The sequence below is a fragment of the Pelobates fuscus genome, chromosome 3 (genome assembly GCF_036172605.1).
Source record: "Pelobates fuscus isolate aPelFus1 chromosome 3, aPelFus1.pri, whole genome shotgun sequence".
NCBI lineage: Eukaryota > Metazoa > Chordata > Amphibia > Anura > Pelobatidae > Pelobates > Pelobates fuscus.
The window spans coordinates 271706375-271727700 of NC_086319.1; the positions used below are offsets into that span (position 1 = coordinate 271706375).

Below are 21326 nucleotides of genomic sequence, written 5' to 3' on the forward strand. Positions count from 1 at the left end.
TCACTACACTAACACACACTCTGCATCCGCTACACACTAACACACTCTGCATTCACTACACTAACACACACTCTGCATCCGCTACACACTAACACACTCTGCATTCACTACACTAACACAGACTCTGCATCCGCTACACACTAACCCACTCTCTGCATCCGCTACACACTAACACACTCTCTGCATTCACTACACATTAACACACTCTCTGCATTCACTACACATTAACACACTCTCTGCATTCACTACACATTAACACACTCTCTGCATTCACTACACATTAACACGCTCTCTGCATTCACTACACATTAACACGCTCTCTGCATTCACTACACTAAGACACTCTCTGCATTCACTACACATTAACACACACTCTGCATTCACTACACATTAACACACACTCTGCATTCACTACAAATTTACACACACACTACATTCATTACACTGACACACTCTGCATTCACTACACCCTAACACACACTCTGCATTTATTACACACTAACACACACTCTGCATTCACTAAACTATGCACACACTCTGGATTCACTATACTGACACACACTCTGCATTCACTACACTAGCATACACTCTGCATCAACTGTACACACAGCATCCACTACACAAACATCCTGTATTCACAGTACACACACTACATCCACCACAAATTGAAACATTCTGCATTCACTATACACAGACACTGTGTCTAATACACACACTACATCCACTACAGACACTGCATCCACTAAACACATTTCATCTAGTACATACAAACACTACATCCACTACACAAACACACACTACATCACTGTACACACACTACATCCACTACTCAAACACTCTCTGCATTCACTACACATTAACACTCTGCATTCACTACACTAACACACCCTCTGCATTCACTACACACTAACACACCCTCTGCATTCACTACACACTAACACACCCTCTGCATTCACTACACATTAACACACACTCTGCATTCACTACACATTAACACACACTCTGCATTCACTACACATTAACACACACTCTGCATTCACTACACATTTACAAACACTCTGCATTCACTGCACTAACACACACACTACATTTATTACACTGACACACTCTGCATTTACTACACACTAACACACACTCTGCATTCACTAAACTATGCACACACCCTGGATTCACTATGCTGACACACACTCTGCATTAACTGTACACACATCATCCACTACACAAACATCCTGTATTCACAGTACACACACTACATCCACCACAAATTCAAACACTCTGCATTCACTATACACAGACACTGCGTCTAATACACACACTACATCAACTACAGACACTGCATCCACTAAACACATTTCATCTAGTACATACAAACACTACATCCACTACACAAACACACACTACATCACTGTACACACACTACATCCACTACTCAAACACACTCTGCGTTCACTATACACACTGCATCCGCTACACTAACACACTCTGCATTCACTGCACAAACAGTATCTAATACACACAAACACTACATCCATTACACACATTCTAATTCACTTCCACTATACACACCACATTCAGTCCCGCATCATTGTCAGCGGACTAGGTAGGGCGTGGGCGGGCCCGGGAGGGAGGGGTCGGGGGGGCCCAGACCTTGTGCTTTGTCAGGGGCCCCAAAATTTCTGATGGCAGCCCTGTACCTGCATACAGAACTGTTATTCTTTTAGTATAGCTGTTTTGTTATTTTGTTATAACCGTTACAACCTTTGTTCTTCATCCACATGGTACACACATTCGGTGACAATCACACAACACCTCACTAACACAGGAAAGCTCGAAACAAGCTCCCTCCCCCCCCCCCCCCCCCCCTCGTAGACCCCCTAGGTTAGGGGCGTTTCTACTATCGTGGTAACAGCCGTGACCTCACACTAACGCTCCACCACAGCCGACCAGCACATAAAGGGTGATAACGCCTCGTATCAAACCACTGGTAGACTACCCTTGACTACTCATGAACACCACAAACTAGTGCACTTACACATAGCAATAAGTAGCCTCACCAATGGTACATACTTGTGACCCTAACTACAACGAACAGACATAAGGGCTAACACTACTCCATGAAGGGCTATAAACCCAGGAACATATGTAAGCACTAATATCCGCAATTATTACGCAACATGTATAAAAAGAAAAATATGTGCTGATCAACTTGACTAAATACTGTGAAATGCATACTCTTATAAACTAAATTGCTTTATCCTTTATTTATGAAGCTTGTAAGTGGGGTGTGTGGTTTTAGGAAAGGTCTCTGAAAATGTCATCACAGTTTCAATTACAACTATGTTTTATGAAAAGCTTTTATTGAAAAAAATATATATATATTTCTGATAGAAGATTGACTTGTATTTCTGAATATTAGGTCCACATTTTCAATGTTGGTACATAGCACCCTTTCTGATTTGTAGAAACTATGTGTCTTAGTCATTCCCCATCCCGGTTAGAGAGAGAGAATCTAATTCTCTTGCTATAATGCACTGACAAGCACATTTTTCTACATGACTTAGAGGTAGTGGTAACCTACTAACGCCACTTTTGCTGGAGCGAAGGGGCTGAGTGGAGTCTACTGTTGAGCTAATATTTGATGATATGGCTCATTTGTAATCTTTTTGTTTCTCCTAGTATGTGACCTTATTCTGCGCAATTAACCGAAGGACGGATCTGACAAATATTCTTATGAGGGTTTTTGTTTGTTTTTTCCCCCCACCTTCTTGTTGGGAGTTTTTGCAAACTATGACCTCAGTTTTAATATTGGTGGGTGCAATGATTTCATAATTTGGATAAACTGTTAAAATATTTTTTTTTCAGAATATTAAAATATTTTTTTTTAATTCCAATTGAAAATATAACAAATGAAAACATTTAACTACAAAATTCAAATAGTCTGCAGAATATTTAAATAATAAATCATTTTAAAGTTTATCTAAAAATATTAAATCATTTTAAAAGCCTAAGCAATAGTATTAAATTGAGGCCTGTGTTTGCAAACCCTCCAAAAAGTAAACAATTAAATACAAAAATGTTTTGTTTTTTGAAAAGTTTATTCAGATTTTATTTTTAAGGCGCTCAATGCTGATCGCAAGACAGCTGTGTTTTTTGTATGGAACATATGAATATTCAGTAAGCATATTCTACTACAGAGTTGTGGCAGTGTGTGAAAAGCCATTGTGAGCCTCACTGCTTCCTCTATTTTTGCAAATTATGTTTGCACCTTTTATTGTTCTCCTGCTTGTGCTGTTGATGTTTTGTACTTAAAAATTCCTTTTTGTTTCCCTCATGCTGCACCCTTCCTCCTTTCACCCCAAACTCTGTGCTGCCACCTCTCCTCCTACCCCCACCCAAACCTACCAGCATTCCTGGATCGGCTTCGTGTTCTCACAGTGGGAGGTAGGGAAACACATCCTAATCTAACAACCCCATCTTAATTTTTTCGTTCCCGCCCTGTGTTTTATATCCTCAACAAGCCATACCACTAGTGATTAAAACACATATAAAAATCCCTTAGATAAACTACTTCATACCTTCATGTGGTTTTAATGTTAAAGAATGGAAATTGTCATAATAAGGGGCTTTCGAGGAATAGCCAACAGTTGAGAAATCTTGTATTAGAAGAAGGGGTGGGTGGATCAATTTGTGAATGGGTTTTTGTAAATTTACAAATTAATTGTGCCAATTATTTATTTATACTATTATTTAGCCTAAATACAGTGTGTACCCTTTTGTTGGCTGTATATGTCAATTATCCTCTTATGTAAGATGTAGGAATAGAAGTGGAGTGCAAAAGGCTAGAATAAAAGCAAACTGTGAGGTTGTATAGATGTCTTGAGGAATAAACATTTTGGGGGGGAAGGTGGGGGTTTTCACTTTTTTTTTTTTTCCTGGTGCCGAGAGGCATTAGTGATTTATTAGTTTGCCCATAAATCCATAGGGGCTGGGATAGCAGGTTAGTGATGGATATCCTCTAGACCAGGGGTGGGTAATCTTCGGCCCTCCAGATGTTTGGACTACATCTCCCATAATCCTCTTAGGGCCATAATGCTAGCAAATCCTTAAGGGAGATGTAGTCCATAACATCTGGAGGGCCGAAAATTGCCCATCCCTGCTCTAGACGCTAAGCTTGTTTGAGTAGGGTCCACAACAACATATTGTAACATTTTGTGATTGTCTCATTTATTGTCAAATTTCTCCCTTTTTATAATATTGTAAAGTCCTATGAAATATGTTGGCGCTTTATAAATGCCAAAAATAAGTAGTAACACTATCCTGGTGGTTGAGGGCACTTTCCAAAGAATAGTGGCAAGGTAGTATTGATACCGGTTTTAAAATGCTATATAGAAATTAGAGAAAATGAAAACATATGTTTTATTTTTCTCTATAGCATTTCTTAAGTTGACTTTGTAGAAAGTGGATATTGTAGATTCTTGTGGATAACGGTTTATACTTACTAATTCTCTGTTACCAAAATAGTGCAACCGAACTACATGTTTTACTAGAGTATCATAAGTTGAGAAGGGCATTGTGTAAACCTCTTCTTAAAGGACCACTATTGGCACCCAGACCACTTCAGCTTAATGAAGTGGTCTGGGTGCCTGGTCCTGCTAGGGTTAACCCCTTTTTTTCTATAAACATAGCAGTTTCAGAGTATATATATATATATATATATATATATATATATATATAGATAGAAAATGATAGCACTCCCAGGACTCCAATTTAAGATTTAACTTTTAATAATTAGTAAAATAAAAGAATCGACGTTTCAGTCTGCCATTTGCAGACTTTCATCAGGACCTCCTGATGAAAGTCTGCAAATGGCAGACTGAAACGTCGATTCTTTTATTTTACTAATTATTAAAAGTTAAATCTTAAATTGGAGCACCGGGCAAGTATTTCCACTATATGGAGTGCAAGATTATATATATATATATATATATATATATATATATATATATATATATATATATATATATATATATATATATATATATATATAGTTTATATTTGGGTTAATCCAGCCTCTAGTGGCTGTCTTATTGACAGCCGCTAGAGGCGCTTGCGTGCTTCTCACTGTGAAAATCACAGTGAGAAGACGCCAGCGTCTATAGGAAAGCATTATAAATGCTTTCCTATGAGACTGGCTAAAGTGCGCATGCACGGCTCTTGCCGCGCATTCAGCCGAAGAGGAGGCCGGGAGAAGGAGAGCTCCCTGCCCGGTGCTGGAGAAAGGTAAGTTTAACCCCTTCCTCTCCATCCAGCCGGGCGGGAGGGGGACCCTGAGGGTGGGGGCACCCTCAGGGCACTATAGTGCCAGAAAAACGAGTATGTTTTCCTGGCACTATAGTGGTCCTTTAAGAGATGCTTCCTGTTTGTGCACCAGACATAATTGGGAGCAACAAGTCCCTATGATGGTTCTGAAACCCATTTTGGAGGTGAACAGAAAAGGTTGATAAACAAAATGTTATTACATTTTAAAACAGATTTTAACAAACAATAGATGTGTTTTAAATGCTGAAAACTTCATACACGAGGGCATTACACAAATATGGAAAAGGATTTATTCAAGTGGTTCTGTCACATTTAACTTGCTTTTCCTCAACTGATTCTTATTGTCTGTCAATTTTTTTTTTTTTTTTTTTTTTTTTTAATCTCTTCTACTTTGTGTAGTTTTCCTCTGCTTGACAAAACTTGACTAAGGGTGGAGCTTAAGGCAAGCTTGACTTCCTTTGTTTAGTTACATTTACTCATAATGCTCATCTGTCCTCAACGTCACCCAGCGAAAAATATTGCAAGTCTGTGAGTGCTCAACCCACCCTGTTACTACTAGATATACAGGATGGACTGAGCATGCGCAGAAACGGGCAAAGGTAGAGACCCAATGTAATTGCCGAATGTTAGAAGATGGCTGCAACTGGAATAAAGATTCAACGTTGAAGAAAATTCAGGTATCTAGGGGGGGACCTAGAGCAAACAAATCACCCAAGACAGTGAGGGAACATAGGAGGATAAAAAGAAAGTCACTGCCTCTGACAGAACCAGTTTAATTTTATTAAGTAATGAAACATATTCGGTCTGACCAAACATGACCTGTAAAGATTAGAAATTTATATAATATTGTGCGATTACATATGTATTTATGTTGTCACAGTAGTCCACTCCGCGCTCTACAGTTTTAACTAGGAAATCCAAGTGTTGATATCAGAACTGATATTCTAAAAAGTAATTCCATATGGTTATGGCTACTTTTTTCTGGTTCTGAGAAACAGGGCAAATGTCAGAGATTGCAGACTTTTGATATGAGTCACAATTACTACATTGTTCTCCACTGACATAGGAATGTGAGCAAAAGTAAGAGTTAATGTATAAAATGTTTTTTTGAACAAATTTGCTTTCAATCTAGGAGCCAGCTAAAAAAGTTAGGATCCAGTTTTTTTTCCCCAACAACAAAAATACAATTCTTAAAGTGTCACTATAGTCGCCAGAACTACTACAGCTTAATGTAGTGGCTCTGGCGTCTAAAGCCTGTCCCTGCAGGCCTTTCAATTTAAACTCTGCCTTTTCAGAGAATTGCTGCCTAGCAATACCTCAGTGGTCGTCACTCAAACGGCCACTAAAGTGTCTCCTATCTTAGTACTGCACAATGTGTAGCACCTATATTCAGCATTGATTTATTGCATCTCGACGAGGAGATACTAATTGGTAATTGATAATCTCCGCTATGGAGGCAGGCCAGCTGCAGCGAGACCTGCACAGCGTTTGAAAAAAGTGAGTAAGATCACCATTCCCATGCGATCAGAAGGGGCGGGTGACCCAAACAGACACTGACAGACCTATACACTGACACAGACAGTCAAAGTATTTATTATTGATGCACTCAGACAAATACACATACAGACATATATATATATATATATATACACACACACACACACACACACACAAAATAGGGGTGGGCTGGAGGCCGGCTTTGAGCAATGTGGGCGTGTGTGTTGCTTCTGAGGAACATGGGCAAGGTGTGTGGGCGGGCTCTGAGGAATGCAGGCGGCACGCAGGCAGTGTTTGTATGCTGCCCTTTCAGCTTGCAATTCACCTGCAGGAGGAGGAGAGACTGATTGAGCCGACCAATCCCAGGCTAAACTCTTAGTCGCCACGGCGACAAGGCACCTGGGATTTGTCCAGCCCTGGTCTAAAGCAGTGTTTCTCAATCTTTTTTTATTTAATTTTTTTTTAATGGAGAAGTACCCCTGCCTCAAAAAAAAAAAATAATGCAAATTCTATTAATTAAAGTTCCAAATAAAACTGACACACTTCCCAGTTTGATGGGCAGCAACAATTGCTTCTCTAAGATCATTGCTGATGTCTTTCCTTTTTTGCATTGTGTTCACACACACCTGATTTGTCCACATCCGCAAACTGCTAAAACTTTGGCTTTTAAAGAGGTGGTCACAGTGTAATATATCATGTTGTGGTGTTGTTCATCTAAGGTTGTATTTACCTAATTTTAAGACCTGCTAGGGAAACAGATGATTATTATGTCCTGATATGTAAAACCATAGAATTCAAAGAGGGTGTACTTTTTCCCCATGACCGTACCAGGAATTGTTACCTTGGAAACCAATGGAACCAGCAGGCATATTGCATTGGTTAACCGCTTCCTTTTTAATGTAAAAAACAAAAACAAGATCTGTCCTTTTCAAGGTTTGTACATGATGAACATCTCTACAGCTGTGTTGCTCAAGCACAAGAACCTTTATTGTGCCCAAGGGTCGCCTATTCCTGGAGTATGTATTTCAGGTTTCATATAATTTTTCACAAAATGTTTTCGTGCCCGTCGATTTTGCTTCATACACAGGAATCCTATTTCCAGGAACATGCTTAGAATGCAATGTTCTGGTATCTCTTATTTATGGGAAGTTTATCAAAAGCCCTGGTAGAGCAAGGTACAATAGGTGCAAAGTCTTTACTGCACAGTTTCTCTGTTCAGGATACTTCAGATAAATGCACGTAATTAATAATCTGTCACTGTGTTCCATTAGACAGGTCTCAAATAGCGAGTCTGAAAATACTAGCAATTTGTTTTAGATTAATTTTAAAAGCACAATACCGGTTATCAGGCCAGTCTGCCGCCTTCTTGCTGGTGCTATGCTGTCAAATTCTCCTTTCTTAGAACATTTCAGCAGCAAACAGGATATTTTGTCAACTAGTGTTTAACCGTATTTAGGTGAGAAAAGAATAAATATTGTTTCTTTATAAGTAACAAAAATATTGGCTTATTTTATATAAATCAATAGAATATTAAATCACATTTGATATCCTATTATAGAAGTTAATTTCTAGGTGACATTGTCTAGTGATGTCCCAAGATGGGTGTAGCAATCTTAAAAGAACACTCCAGTGTTAACGGTTTTAACTGTTGGAGTGTTCCTTTAACAGACTACATATTAATGCTTCAATATATAAGCACTTTAAAAATTGCTCATTTGGAGTGAACCAGAAAGTCCTCCTGGCTAATAGCTTGACTAGCAAGGGGTGTACCCAAATTAATTTGTAAAAGTGCAGATTTATTGGGACATGGGGGACATGTAGCTAACCCCCGAAGCATGTCAGCAAGTTAAAGGTTTTTAGGGTGTCCCTTTAAAACTCTTTTGGTTCTGTTAAGATTATAAATGCTGGCTTAAAATACAGTTTAAAGGAACACTATAGTCACCTAAACAACTTTAGCTTAATGAAGCATTTTTAGTGTATAGATCATGCTTCTCAGGTTTCACTGCCATTTAGGAGTTAAATCACCTTTTCTGTTTATGCAGCCCTTGTCACACCTCTCCTGACTCTGACACAGCCTGAATGAAAAAAAACAGGTTTCACTTTCAAACAGATGTAATTTACCTTGAACAATTGTATCTCTTTCTCTGTAAAATTAACTATAATCATATACAGGAGGCTCTTGCAGGGTCTAGCATGCTATTACCATAGCAGGGGATAAGAAAATCTAAATTAAACAGAACTTGCAATAAAGGAAGGATAAACTTTAGATGACTCTTTACAGGAAGTGTTTAGGAAGGCTGTGCAAGTCACATGCAGGGAGATGTGACTAGGGTTCATAAACAAAGTGATATAACTCCTAAATGGCAGATGATTGAGCAGTGAGGCTGCAGGGGCATGTTCTATACACCAAAACTGCTTAATTAAGCTAAAGTTGTTTTGGTGAATAAAGTCCCTTTAACTGTTCAATCAGGACTTGACCAACTTTCAGATGTTGGAGAAGGCAGCAGCTTTAAATGTTACTACTTTCTGCCTCACTTTGTATCTATAGTAGAATATTATAGCTGTCTCTTTTTAACTTCTAGAAACCTTAATTTCTACATTGTAAGTATGTGTCATAAAACAAATTTATCATACCCAAAGTGCAATTGTGCAAAAATACTGTTTAGTAGATATATTTTATGGTGTGTGTATGTATGTATGTGTGTGTGTGTGTGTGTGTGTGTGTGTGTGTGTGTGTATATATATATATATCTATATATATATATATATATATATCTATATACATTTTTATATTATAATGATAGCTGCTATAACCCTACAATATGCAATCTCTTTTAACCCATGAAAAACCAAATCAACAATGTAAAAGCAAATTTATCAGCCCATTTACTAATACTGTTAAAGCCTCATTGGCCTCCTCTTTATATGGCTATTTTTCCTAAAGTGAAATAGGTGTGTTCTAATATACCTCCAAAGTGTCCCATTTTATGAGGTGCTGTTTTGGACCCACATTTCCTTGTTCTCCTTTTCTATCTTAATGTTCCTCCACATTGTTGGTCTGTCGGAGTGTATAACTGCTCCACAACAATAATACTCTGAGTAATGAGTCTTTTTAACCCCAATAAATGTGTTTAGAAATCAGTCTGTGTAAAAAGATACATTGTTCCTGTTCTAAATTACCTTTTAGAATCCATGAATTGTTATTAGTAAGTCAACTAAAATTCTTCAGAACAGCCCTGCTCCAGACCACACAACCCACTCACACCCTTAAACTTAGTGTCCCTCTTTGTCCATTTGATATTTTGGAAGGTATTCCAAAATTATATCAATAAACTTGAATGCAATATATTGAGCTTAGAAAATGTTTAAAATGTACAATCATGGCTTTGGTTTAATATTAAGGAGATCTGGACAGAAGAACTACTCGTGGGTTAACTATGGGGTGATATGCAACATATGTCAGTAGTTGGTGAGAAGAGATTTTGTGTGTGTGTGTGTGTGTATGTATGTATAATTAATACATTGCTAAACACAAATACACACACCAGTCAAGTCACAAGACTTGCTTTTCCCACAGAAATCTCACTTTAACAGTGCTCTCACTACTTCAAGGGATTCTGGGTAGGGGTTTTCATCCACACTTTTTCCCCCACCACAACTCTTTTGGGGGGAGGGGGAGGATGTATCTATGTATATATACACGTGTGTGTGTGTATATATACAGTGAGGTAGATAAGTATTGAACGTTTGCCCACTGACAAAGAAATGACCAGTCTATAATTTTAATAGTAGGTGTGTTTTAACAGTGAGAGACAGGACAAAAAATAAATCCAGAAAAACGCATGTCAAAAAAGTTATAAATTGATTTGCATGGCAATTAGTAAAAAAGGTATTTGACCTCTTCGACTTAGTACTTGGTGGCAAAACCCTTGTTGGCAATCACAGAGGTCAGATGTATCTTGTAGTTTGCACACATCCCAGGAGGGATTTTGTCCCACTCCTCTTCGCAGATCCTCTCAAAGTCATTAAGTTTTCGAGGGTGATGTTTTGCAACTCGAACAAACAGCTCCCGCCACAGATTTTCTATGGGATTAAGGTCTGGAGACTGGCTAGGCCACTCCAGGACCTTAATGTGCTTCTTCTTGAGCAACTCATTTGTTTCCTTGGCTGTGTGGTTTGGGTCATTTTCATCCTGAAATGACCATCCATGACCCATTTTCAATGCCCTGGCTGAAGGAAGTAGGTTCTCGCCCAAGATTTGATGATACATGGCCCTGTCCATCATCAGTTTGATGCGGTGCAGTTGTCTTGTCCCCTTAGCAGGAAAACACCCCCAAAGCATAATGTTTCCACCTCCCATGTGTGACGATGGGGATGGTGTTCTTGGGGTCATAGGCAGAATTCCTCCTCCTCCAAACTGGGCGAGTTGTTGATGCCAAAGAGCTAGATTTTCGTTTCGTCTGACCACAACACTCACCCAGTTCTCCTCTGAATCATTCAGATGTTTATTGGAAGCCTTCAGACAGGCCTGTACATGAGCTTTCTTGAGCAGGGGGACCTTGCGGGCGCCCCAGGATTTCAGTTCTTCACGGCATAGTGTGTTACCAATTGTTTTCTTGGTGACTGGTCCCAGCTTCCTTGAGATCATTAACAAGATCCTACCGTGTAGTTCTGGGCTGATTCCTGACCGTTCTCATGATCATTGAAACTCCACGAAGTGAGATCTTGCATGGAGCACCAGACCAAGGGAGACCGACAGTTATTTTGTGTTTCTTCCATTTGCAAATAATCGCACCAGCTGTTGTCACCTTCTCACCAAGCTGCTTGGCGGTGGTCTTGTAGCCCATTCCAGCCTTGTGTAGGTCTACAACCTTGTCTCTGACTTCCTTGGACAGCTTTATGGTCTCGGCCATGGTGGAGAGTTTTGAATCTGATTGCTTTTGTGGACAGGTGTCTTTTTTATACAGGTAACAAGATGAGATTAGGAGCACTCCCTTTAAGAGAGTGCTCCTAATCTCAGCTCGTTACCTGTATAAGACATCTGGGAGCCAGAAATCTTGCTGATAGGGAATCATATACCTATTTTCCCTCGTTGACATGTAAATCAATGTATTACTTTTTTGACATGCATTTTTCTGGATTTTTTTTTTTTTTTTTTTGTCATTCTGTCTCTGACTTAAAATACACCTAGCATTAAAATTATAGGCTGATCATTTTTGTCAATAAACAAACGTTCAAAATCAGCAGGGGATCATCAAATACTTTTTTTTCTCTCACTGTGTGTGTGTATGTATATATTTATAAATATATAATATAATATAATGGCCTTCTATCTGTTTATTAAAATGCCTAATTCATGGAGGTATAACTAACTTAGAGCTGTATAGTGAAGACAGAGATGTTCTTTTCTTACAGTGTGTACTTTATCTTGAATAAAAGGCTACTAGAATGTAAGAGATAATGTTTAGTTTCTACCTTAGGATCCCAGGATTTCTAGGTGGAAAAATGTAGAACTACTTTACCAAACTGTAGAACTAATGTATCTTTTCTACTTGCTTGTCCCCTCATATTTCTATTTTTTTTTTCTGCTATATCATATCTGTTTACCTTATGTGTTCTCATCTCTACAACTAACACATTATGCCCTAAAACTCAACGTGTTGCTTTCATAAACTCCTCTTTTTATGTTTTCCATGTTTATATTTTTTCTGTGGTTCATGCTTATTTCTGTTCATCATATACTTCTGGTTGCCATCTATCCTACATTTTGGTGATTGTGTCTTCAATCACTGGCTATACCTTCATTAACATGTTTTTTTTTTTGTTTTTTGTTTTTTTAAATCTACATCTTCCATCACGTGTTCTGTCTTGTGGTATTTCACACTCATAATGTACTTGCTTTTGTCTGTTAAATTCTGCTTGGCTGGCTGCCCCACATTCCTCCTAAAACGTTGCATCCGCCTTTCTCTGACCACTGGCCACTCACTTCAGGATTCTACGGACTTGAAGAATCTGACTTGGACAAAGTGTTCCGCCTACCAACCACCACATTCATTGGAGGAAATGAAACTGCTCTGCCCCTTCGAGAGATCATCAGAAGGCTTGAGGTAAGAATTGATACAAAGAACCAAAGGCTTCACACTCCTAGACGTGCGTGCTGGTGACCAGTAGATACAAGAAACTAAATTGAGGGCACTCCACTTCAAGCTAATGTTCAGGCCCACAAAGTATTAAAAAATAAGATAATAATGGGGATTTAGTTAACGATATGATCATACATTGCATAAGTATGCCAACAGTGCTATAAGCATAAAAAGAATAAAAGTGGTGCAAGCACAATGTTAAAGTGCAAGTATCTACACCAAAATCAGTGTCAAATAAAATCACTTGCAGAAACCTATAGAGTTCTGATATAAAAATTCCCCAACAATAACAAATCCATATTATGGGTGCGCAACCAAATTTAAAATACAGTGCCACCGTGGATTGTAAAATATATATGTACAAAGGTATAATATGCAATGTCAATCTGCAGTTGCTAAGGTCAGTAAGGTTTTGTCATGTATAAATAGGGGCATAAATTCTCAGGATGATAATATAATTTTGCGTCTATATAAATCGCTGGTAAGACCACACCTTGAATATGCTGTGCAATTTTGGGCACCTGTTCTAAAGAAGGATATCATGGCACTAGAAAAAGTGCAGAGACGAGCTACAAAATTGAAGAAAGGTTAAAAAATGTAAATCTCTTTAGTCTGGGAAAAATGGCGCCTCAAAACGGAAATGATAGCATTATACAAATATATTCGGGGTCAGTACAAACCATTATCTGGAAATCTTTTCATAAACAGGGCTATACATAGGACACTAGGTCACACATTTAGGCTGGAAGAAAGGCGATTTCATTGAAGGCAAAGAAAGTGTTTTTTTTTTTTTTACAGTAAGAGCAATAAGCATATGGAATTCTCTGCCTGAAGAGGTGGTTTTATCCATACAGATGTTTAAACTGCAATTGGATAAATACTTCCTGAAACATCACATACAGGGATATCATTTCTAATTAGTTGGGAAATAGCTGCTTGATCTAAGGAGACATCTGACTGCTATTTTGGGGTCAAGAAGGAATTTTTTCCTAGATTGTTGCAAAATTGGAAGCGCTCCAGACTAGATTTTTTGCCTTCTTTTGGATCAACAGCAAAAACATCTGTAAGGAAGGCTGAACTTGATGGACGCAAGTCTCTTTTCAGCTATGTAACTATGTAATAAAAACGTGCATGTTACAAATAACACTGTGAAGCAGTGAATCAAAACCATATAGAGTATACTTGCACAAACTTTGCAATGTTCTTCTTAATGATATAGAACAAGCATGTCAAACTCAAAGGCTAGCAAGGGCCAAATAAACAATGTTTACGTTTATGTGGGCCGCAAAAAAAAACAAAAACTTAAATTTTCATAGAAACGTTGGTTTATTTTGAAAAGTACAGTATATAAAAAAAACAGCAATTCCCTCTACTAAATCCCCTGTCCCATATCTACTAAATCCCAGTTCCCCCTAGTCTACTAAATCTCAGCCCACCTTCATCCACTAAATCTGTCTCCCTCCTCTCCCCCCTCCATGTCTACTAAATCCCAGCCCCCACATCTACTAAACCCCTGCCCCTGTTTAAAAAATAAATTAAAAATTAGCCAACAAGCAATGGCCCCATCTGCACCTTTAAAAAAGCAGATCCTCCCGTTACTCCTTGAAACCCTCACACACTGGCATTCACACAGAATCACTCCAACACACACTGACAGACTCCGTAACACTCACTCGCTCACAGAAACACACAATCACTCAGACACACAGGCTCCCTCACAGACACAGACTGACATACACAGACTCAATCACTCAAACAGCCAGACATACATACACATACACGCACACACACAGCCAGACACACACACACACACACACACACACAGACAGCCATGAACACGGATACCCATGCACAAACACATTCGGTTTAATTTTTATTTAAATCCACCCAGCCTCCCTACCTTTTGGGAGAGCTGGGTGGATTTCATATCTGGGTTCTATTGGGGCTGCTGGGCAGGGTGCACTCAGCGCTCTCTCGCCACGGGCCACAAACATATCAGTTGTGGGCCGCATGCAGCCCGCATTTTTGACATGCATGACATCTAAAACCAAAAGAGAGACATAGTACAGCAATGTAATAAAATATAGGGGTATGAATAGAGTTTAGCCCAAAACAAACTCACAAACGTGGAGTGGTTGAAGTACCACTCCAGACTATAAGGCATAGGGAGGATCAAGCCCTTGTGTACGTTGGATCCACATAGTAGACTCACCACCAGCTGAACAAAAGATCCAACGCTTTATTAGTGGATAAAAACAATAAAAGAACTATTAAGTCCGACTCAGTGTTATAGTAGCAAAGTTTCTGGTTCGTTGGTATGCAGTCAGTGTGCTCTCTCTCTTTCCCGCAAACAATCAACTAATCTCCGACTTCACTGCGTCCATATGTTCACTTCTGTGTTCAACGTGCTACGCGTTTCGCCCCATCTCTCTGGGCTTTCTCAAACATGTAGTGAGTCATCCCACTCAGCTCCTCATTATACCCCAACGAAAGTCTCAGGTTCCACCTCTTATCGTTTAATGTTCTTGTGGGATTGTCCTGCAATATCATATTACTTCTATATATTCATAAAAATAGATGCTAAACAAATAGTCATAGTATAAAAAGAGAGAAACCGAAAATAAAATACATCTAATGGATATCTTAAAAACCATTCTGAAAGAAAACACTGTTCATAAATTTCAAATCACAACCATATACAAGCAAGAAAAGTATGTATCTACTAATACATCATAGCATACAATCCCCTATTGATCTTTAAACTAAAAAATTGGAAAATAGTTAAAATATCTAAATCTATCAGTAGGGGCAGATCGCTTAAATCACTCCATAATCTGTAGGATATAAAAAATTATTCTTGAAGCATTTTGAGATATATAGCGATCTGAAAGCCACAATAAAAATATGGTATAGTCCTTCCAACATAGAGGAGAGATATAATCAGTAATAGAAGATAAATAAAAATGTTAAAAATAATAAAAAAAAATTAAACAAGTCAAGTGTCTAAAAGACCAATTTCATTTCTTCCTGACCTATTTTTTTTTTTTTTTTTAAATAAAATCCCCTCCATTCCAGTCTATGGAGATGCTAATCTACATCATTTATGGCAGGTTCTACTCCATGTTAACCAAATCACTGACTAATCACGTTTCCACTTTCAATACTCCCATTAAACTCATGTGATCTTTGAAGTTTATTTGAAGTGGAGCATATTCATTTTAATTTTATAATATAATTACATAATTTGTATTTATAAAATAAATACCAATATCTCATTGCCTTTGTGCCCCGCCCAGTATGAATTAACTCTTTGACCATTGACTTTTCTCTCTACAGACTGCATATTGCCAGCACATTGGTGTTGAATTCATGTTTATTAATGACCTGGAGCAATGCCAGTGGATTAGAGAGAAGTTTGAAACCCCAGGAATCATGCAATTCACCAGTGAAGAAAAGCGTACCTTGCTCGCTAGGCTCGTCAGGTCTACCAGGTATTCTTCCAGCTTTTCTATGATAGGTCAGGTAGGGACATTTGTTAAGTGACTTCACTTGGGACGTGTAAAGAATACTATTAGACCATAAAATGTAAATCTAATTATTTGTTTCCCAGTGAAATAACAGTGCATTGCTTTGGAATGATGTGGTAAATAGGGTTACTAAATACACCAGACAGACACTCTGAAATACCAACGAGTTGGCTTAAATAAAGTGCGCAGGTCCAGAAGTATTACTAACCCCATTCACCCAAGGTATTACAGAACAGTACATCATTTGTACTTATGGAACTGAAACACATAATGTACAGGTACGGCATGTGCTGTGACCCGAACTGTGACTTAAATAATGAAAATACTGATTATATTAAGCAGTAAATTCTGGGACTGTTGTTCACAAGGGGAAACGGCATTCATCACCATACATGTTATCTGCTATAAATGATCTTTTTCACATTTTTGTGAAACTACCAATTAGGGACAACTATTTGGAGTGTAAACATTATTAGATATTGGCATATTAAGTAAAGGAGTCCGCAGTTAGGGAAGACAAAATGCGGATATCTGATGTCTTGTAACATGGTTCCTGACCGTCAGGTCACTTTATGGTTTGACTCTCTGTGGGTTGATGTATTTCTGAAATGACATGTTCCTTCCCATACAGGTTTGAAGAGTTTCTCCATCGTAAATGGTCTTCTGAGAAACGTTTTGGACTGGAAGGTTGTGAGGTTTTAATTCCAGCCCTAAAGACCATTATTGATGAATCCAGCAAGAATGGAGTAGAGTATGTCATCATGGGGATGCCCCACAGGTAACTATTGTGATCGGCCATTAAAAACTCCTAGCCCCATAATGTCTTGAATATTGTGCAAGTAAACTCTGCAGCAAACCGAATTAATGTGTGCAAGCAAACTTCATGTGTACTGCGACCTTTTCACTATTCTCTAAGCCTCCAGAGTAATATACTGTCTTGTCCAGATTGAACAAACATGCTACACTCTCAGGTCCCCAATACTGCACAGTACTAAGCAAATAAATATAGTGCCTACTTATTTGTCTTTAATGTTTAACCAATCTGTATCATAGAGGCCGTCTGAATGTCTTGGCAAATGTCATCAGGAAGGAGCTAGAACAGATTTTCTGTCAGTTTGATTCCAAGCTAGAAGCTGCAGATGAGGTGAGTCTCTGAAACACGTAGATTGCAACCTAAATCAATTATTTCATTGTTCCAAGACTGCCTGCTTTTTCTTGAACTATGAAATATTGAGTCAGTCAGTTCTACTGTCATCCAGTATTGTAGGATGTAAAATGCTGTGATAGGAAGCCAGTCATGTTTTTCTGTGATTCCTATTTGCAGGGTTCTGGCGATGTTAAATACCATCTTGGAATGTACCACAGACGGATAAACAGAGTGACAGACAGAAATATAACCCTGTCTTTGGTGGCCAACCCATCCCACCTCGAGGCTGCCGATCCAGTGGTTCAAGGAAAGACAAAAGCTGAACAGTTTTACTGTGGAGACACAGAAGGCAAAAAAGTGAGGATGGAAAACAAAACAATTAGTTATATTAAATGATGTATGGAATTGTTAATAACGTACTGCTTGTTGGTTGGCTCTTAGGTGATGTCAATCCTCCTGCATGGAGATGCTGCTTTTGCAGGACAAGGCATTGTATATGAGACCTTTCACCTGAGTGACCTGCCGTCACACACTACACATGGGACTGTGCATGTGGTGGTCAATAACCAGGTACCAGACTGTAGATCAAAACTTAAACAAGATTACACTTTGCTCTGCAGTATTCATTTTGCAGGCAATATTATATTTTGCTTCTCACCTTTGCAAAAACTTGACATGGTTGAACAATTCAGCCAGCTACTAATGTCACTTAAACTTGCCTGGCTCTCTCATCAAATAGAAGCATTGGACACACAAAGATGTTGAAATTCAAAGGTCTTCAGGAGTAACTGCCTGTAGTGATTGTCAGTGTGACAACTACTGGAGGTGTGGTTTAGGGGAATAATTAAGTCACTGTAAAACCTTATGGGAAAAGACTTTCAAAGAAAAAGAGATTGTCCCCGTCTAAGCTTTTTTTAATTTGAACAAAAATTGTCTTTTGACTGAAGTGGCCATTAAAGTTTTATCACAGCCTTGTTAAAGGGACACTCCAGGCACCCAGACCATTTTTGGAGTGGTCTGGGTGCTAACTCCCATCACCCTTAATCCTGCAAGTGTAATTATTGCAGTTTTTTTTAAACTGCAATAATTACCTTGCAGGGTAAGTCTTCCTCCAGCATCGCCGGAATCCCCATAGCAAAGCATGCGCATTAGGTTTCCCCCGCCAGCGGCAGGGGAGGAGCGTGCGTGGAGCCTGACCCAGCGCTGAGGGACTTTGGCGCTGGATTCATGTAAGTCACTGAAGGGGTTTTATCCCCTTCAGCAACATCGGATGAGGAGTGGGAGGGAGGGGGGGCACTGTAGAATTCTGCATTGCCAGGAAAACTGTTTGTTTTCCTTGCACTGGAGATTCCTTTTAAGCATGTTGTAATATTTAGTTTTATGTTTTTACAATTTTCATTTTTACATTTATTAAACTGAAGGTGCTTGAGCTCTAGTACATTAAATAATCTAGACACATTTTTGGAACACTGCAATATTTGAACCTGTCATATATTATATGACAATATTATTATTTCCATGGTTGTTGCCGTTAATTAGCATATGCTCCTGACTCTGAACTGTAATGAACTTCATACTAGGGATAGACAGATTATTGGAGCCCATATTCAGAATATTACCAATAATCGGTATTGGTCTTGTAATTTACCAATGGCATACTCACCGCCGCGCCTCTCATAGTCTTCCATATCTGGAAACTCCAGCTGCCAGCCAATAAGGTGCCACATCGTAACCTCACTACCAGAGACCGTCCTGTAATGTATGGGGCTGGCTGGCTGAGAGTGATAGGAATGTAATTGCTGTCAGCATGTTCAGTTAATGCGAGATTTGTGTAGGAATTATGTGGCTTTTTCAAAATTTCAAATGTACAGAATATTGGCACCAGTTATTGTTAATCGGTCAATCCATGTTTTTCACATTGTGTATTCCCCTTTAAGATTGGCTTCACCACTGACCCTCGAATGGCACGATCTTCTCCTTACCCCACTGATGTGGCCAGAGTAGTGAATGCCCCCATCTTCCATGTCAATGCAGATGACCCTGAAGCTGTTGTGTATGTTTGTAATGTTGCTGCTGAATGGAGGAACACCTTCCACAAGGATGTTGTGGTGGACTTGGTATGTGGCATCCCTAACAATCACCCTCTTTAATTACTGATTAAAATATACCTCATCACTAGTGCATTTATTTGTAACGCTATAATACAAGAAGTACTGTTGAAACCTTGCTTTCATGTGTAGCACTGTAACCAATGGCTGTTCTTGTTCTAAATGTGTAAAGATATTGTTAAGTCAGGCTGTGCTGTATTTGGAAGGCAATGCATTTTGTTGTAGTTGTATACAATATATGCTGTTTTGCCAAGAATTACTGGTTTTCTGTGATGACTGTAGTGCATAGAACTAGCATTTTGCCTAACACCTATTATGCCCTCTCTAGGTTTGTTACCGCCGGAATGGTCACAATGAAATGGATGAGCCCATGTTTACGCAACCTTTGATGTACAAACAAATACGCAAACAAAAGACAGTGCTACAGAAGTATGCAGAGACCCTGATATCGCAGGGGGTGGTTAACCAGCTGGAATATGAGGTATGAGGAAGGGAACAAAAGACGTTTAAAGCGAAATCTAAGCAATATAACCACTGTATCCGTTTAGGTTTATGGTGCTATACAGGCTCTAGGCGTAATGCAACAAAATAACAACCAAAACTGACAGATGGCTAGTGGTGGAATTCCATCTGCAATAACAATATCCATTTTACTCCTATTTGGATGTCATTATTTGGTGGTCTATACCATCCCAATATGGGCATACTTAAAATCCATTTAAGGTGTCCTTATTCCGTTTAAAGAAGCAGTCTAAGTGGTTAGAAGTAACGTATTCCCTTTAGGTAAAAATTTTTTGACTGCAAATATAAATTCATCCCAGGTGGGTGTCCCATGGACTCTCCATGCTCGCAGAGGCTAGTAACTTGTAAAGCCTGGCATGTAGCACTGGACTTTTTAAGCATTGTTTTTAAGCATTGTTTACTTATATCATGGGTGGTGAGGAAACCAAAAAGGAATCAGGAGATCAGATTAGGAGAGTAATTCTGATGTGTGTGATTTACCCACAGGAGGAAATTGCAAAGTATGACAAGATCTGTGAGGAAGCACTGACCCGCTCCAAAGATGAAAAGATCCTTCATATTAAGCATTGGCTGGACTCCCCCTGGCCTGGTATGTTTTCTGATGCAGGTGTATGTTGGGTAATATTGATCTAATTGAGTTCAGATAGAAAATCTGTTGACTGGACAACTTCTTGGTGAATGTAATAAATTTGGTGCAAATTCCTTGTTTGTTCTCCACAGTTGTCAGTTTAGTTGTTAAACACTACTGCAATGAAAACATTGACACTTTACAGGTTTTAGGACTGTGAGAGATCAGACTTGCATGACACAGAAATAACTGAGAACTTATGACTGTTCATTGCTTTGCAAAGGTTGTGACAAACCTCTTTAGTACAATATAAAAAAAGATTTGAGGCCATATTTATCAAGAGAAAATCTGAGCAAATCTGGGATAAAATGCTGAATCTGGAGAAATTTCACTGGTTTCCCAGCTTTCTAGATGGTGAATGTCCCCGTTATCAATTCAGGTGAACACAGGGAAATATATTATATTGTGCAGATCTATTTGTGGCCTCTTGGTGTT

General features: G+C 38.8%; 1 protein-coding gene across 4 annotated transcripts in view; it reads left to right on the forward strand.

The window, feature by feature from the left end:
* Positions 1 to 21326, forward strand: part of OGDH (oxoglutarate dehydrogenase) — an 88939-nt gene that overhangs the window by 56708 nt on the left and 10905 nt on the right. For all 4 annotated transcript variants that reach the window (XM_063448540.1, XM_063448537.1, XM_063448538.1 and 1 more), the window contains exons 5-13: positions 12808 to 12923; positions 16296 to 16450; positions 17118 to 17264; positions 17540 to 17630; positions 17811 to 17990; positions 18075 to 18203; positions 19571 to 19750; positions 20070 to 20222; positions 20750 to 20852. In XM_063448540.1, the coding sequence (XP_063304610.1) occupies positions 12808 to 12923; positions 16296 to 16450; positions 17118 to 17264; positions 17540 to 17630; positions 17811 to 17990; positions 18075 to 18203; positions 19571 to 19750; positions 20070 to 20222; positions 20750 to 20852 (1254 nt within the window). The remainder of the gene's footprint in view (positions 1 to 12807; positions 12924 to 16295; positions 16451 to 17117; positions 17265 to 17539; positions 17631 to 17810; positions 17991 to 18074; positions 18204 to 19570; positions 19751 to 20069; positions 20223 to 20749; positions 20853 to 21326) is intronic.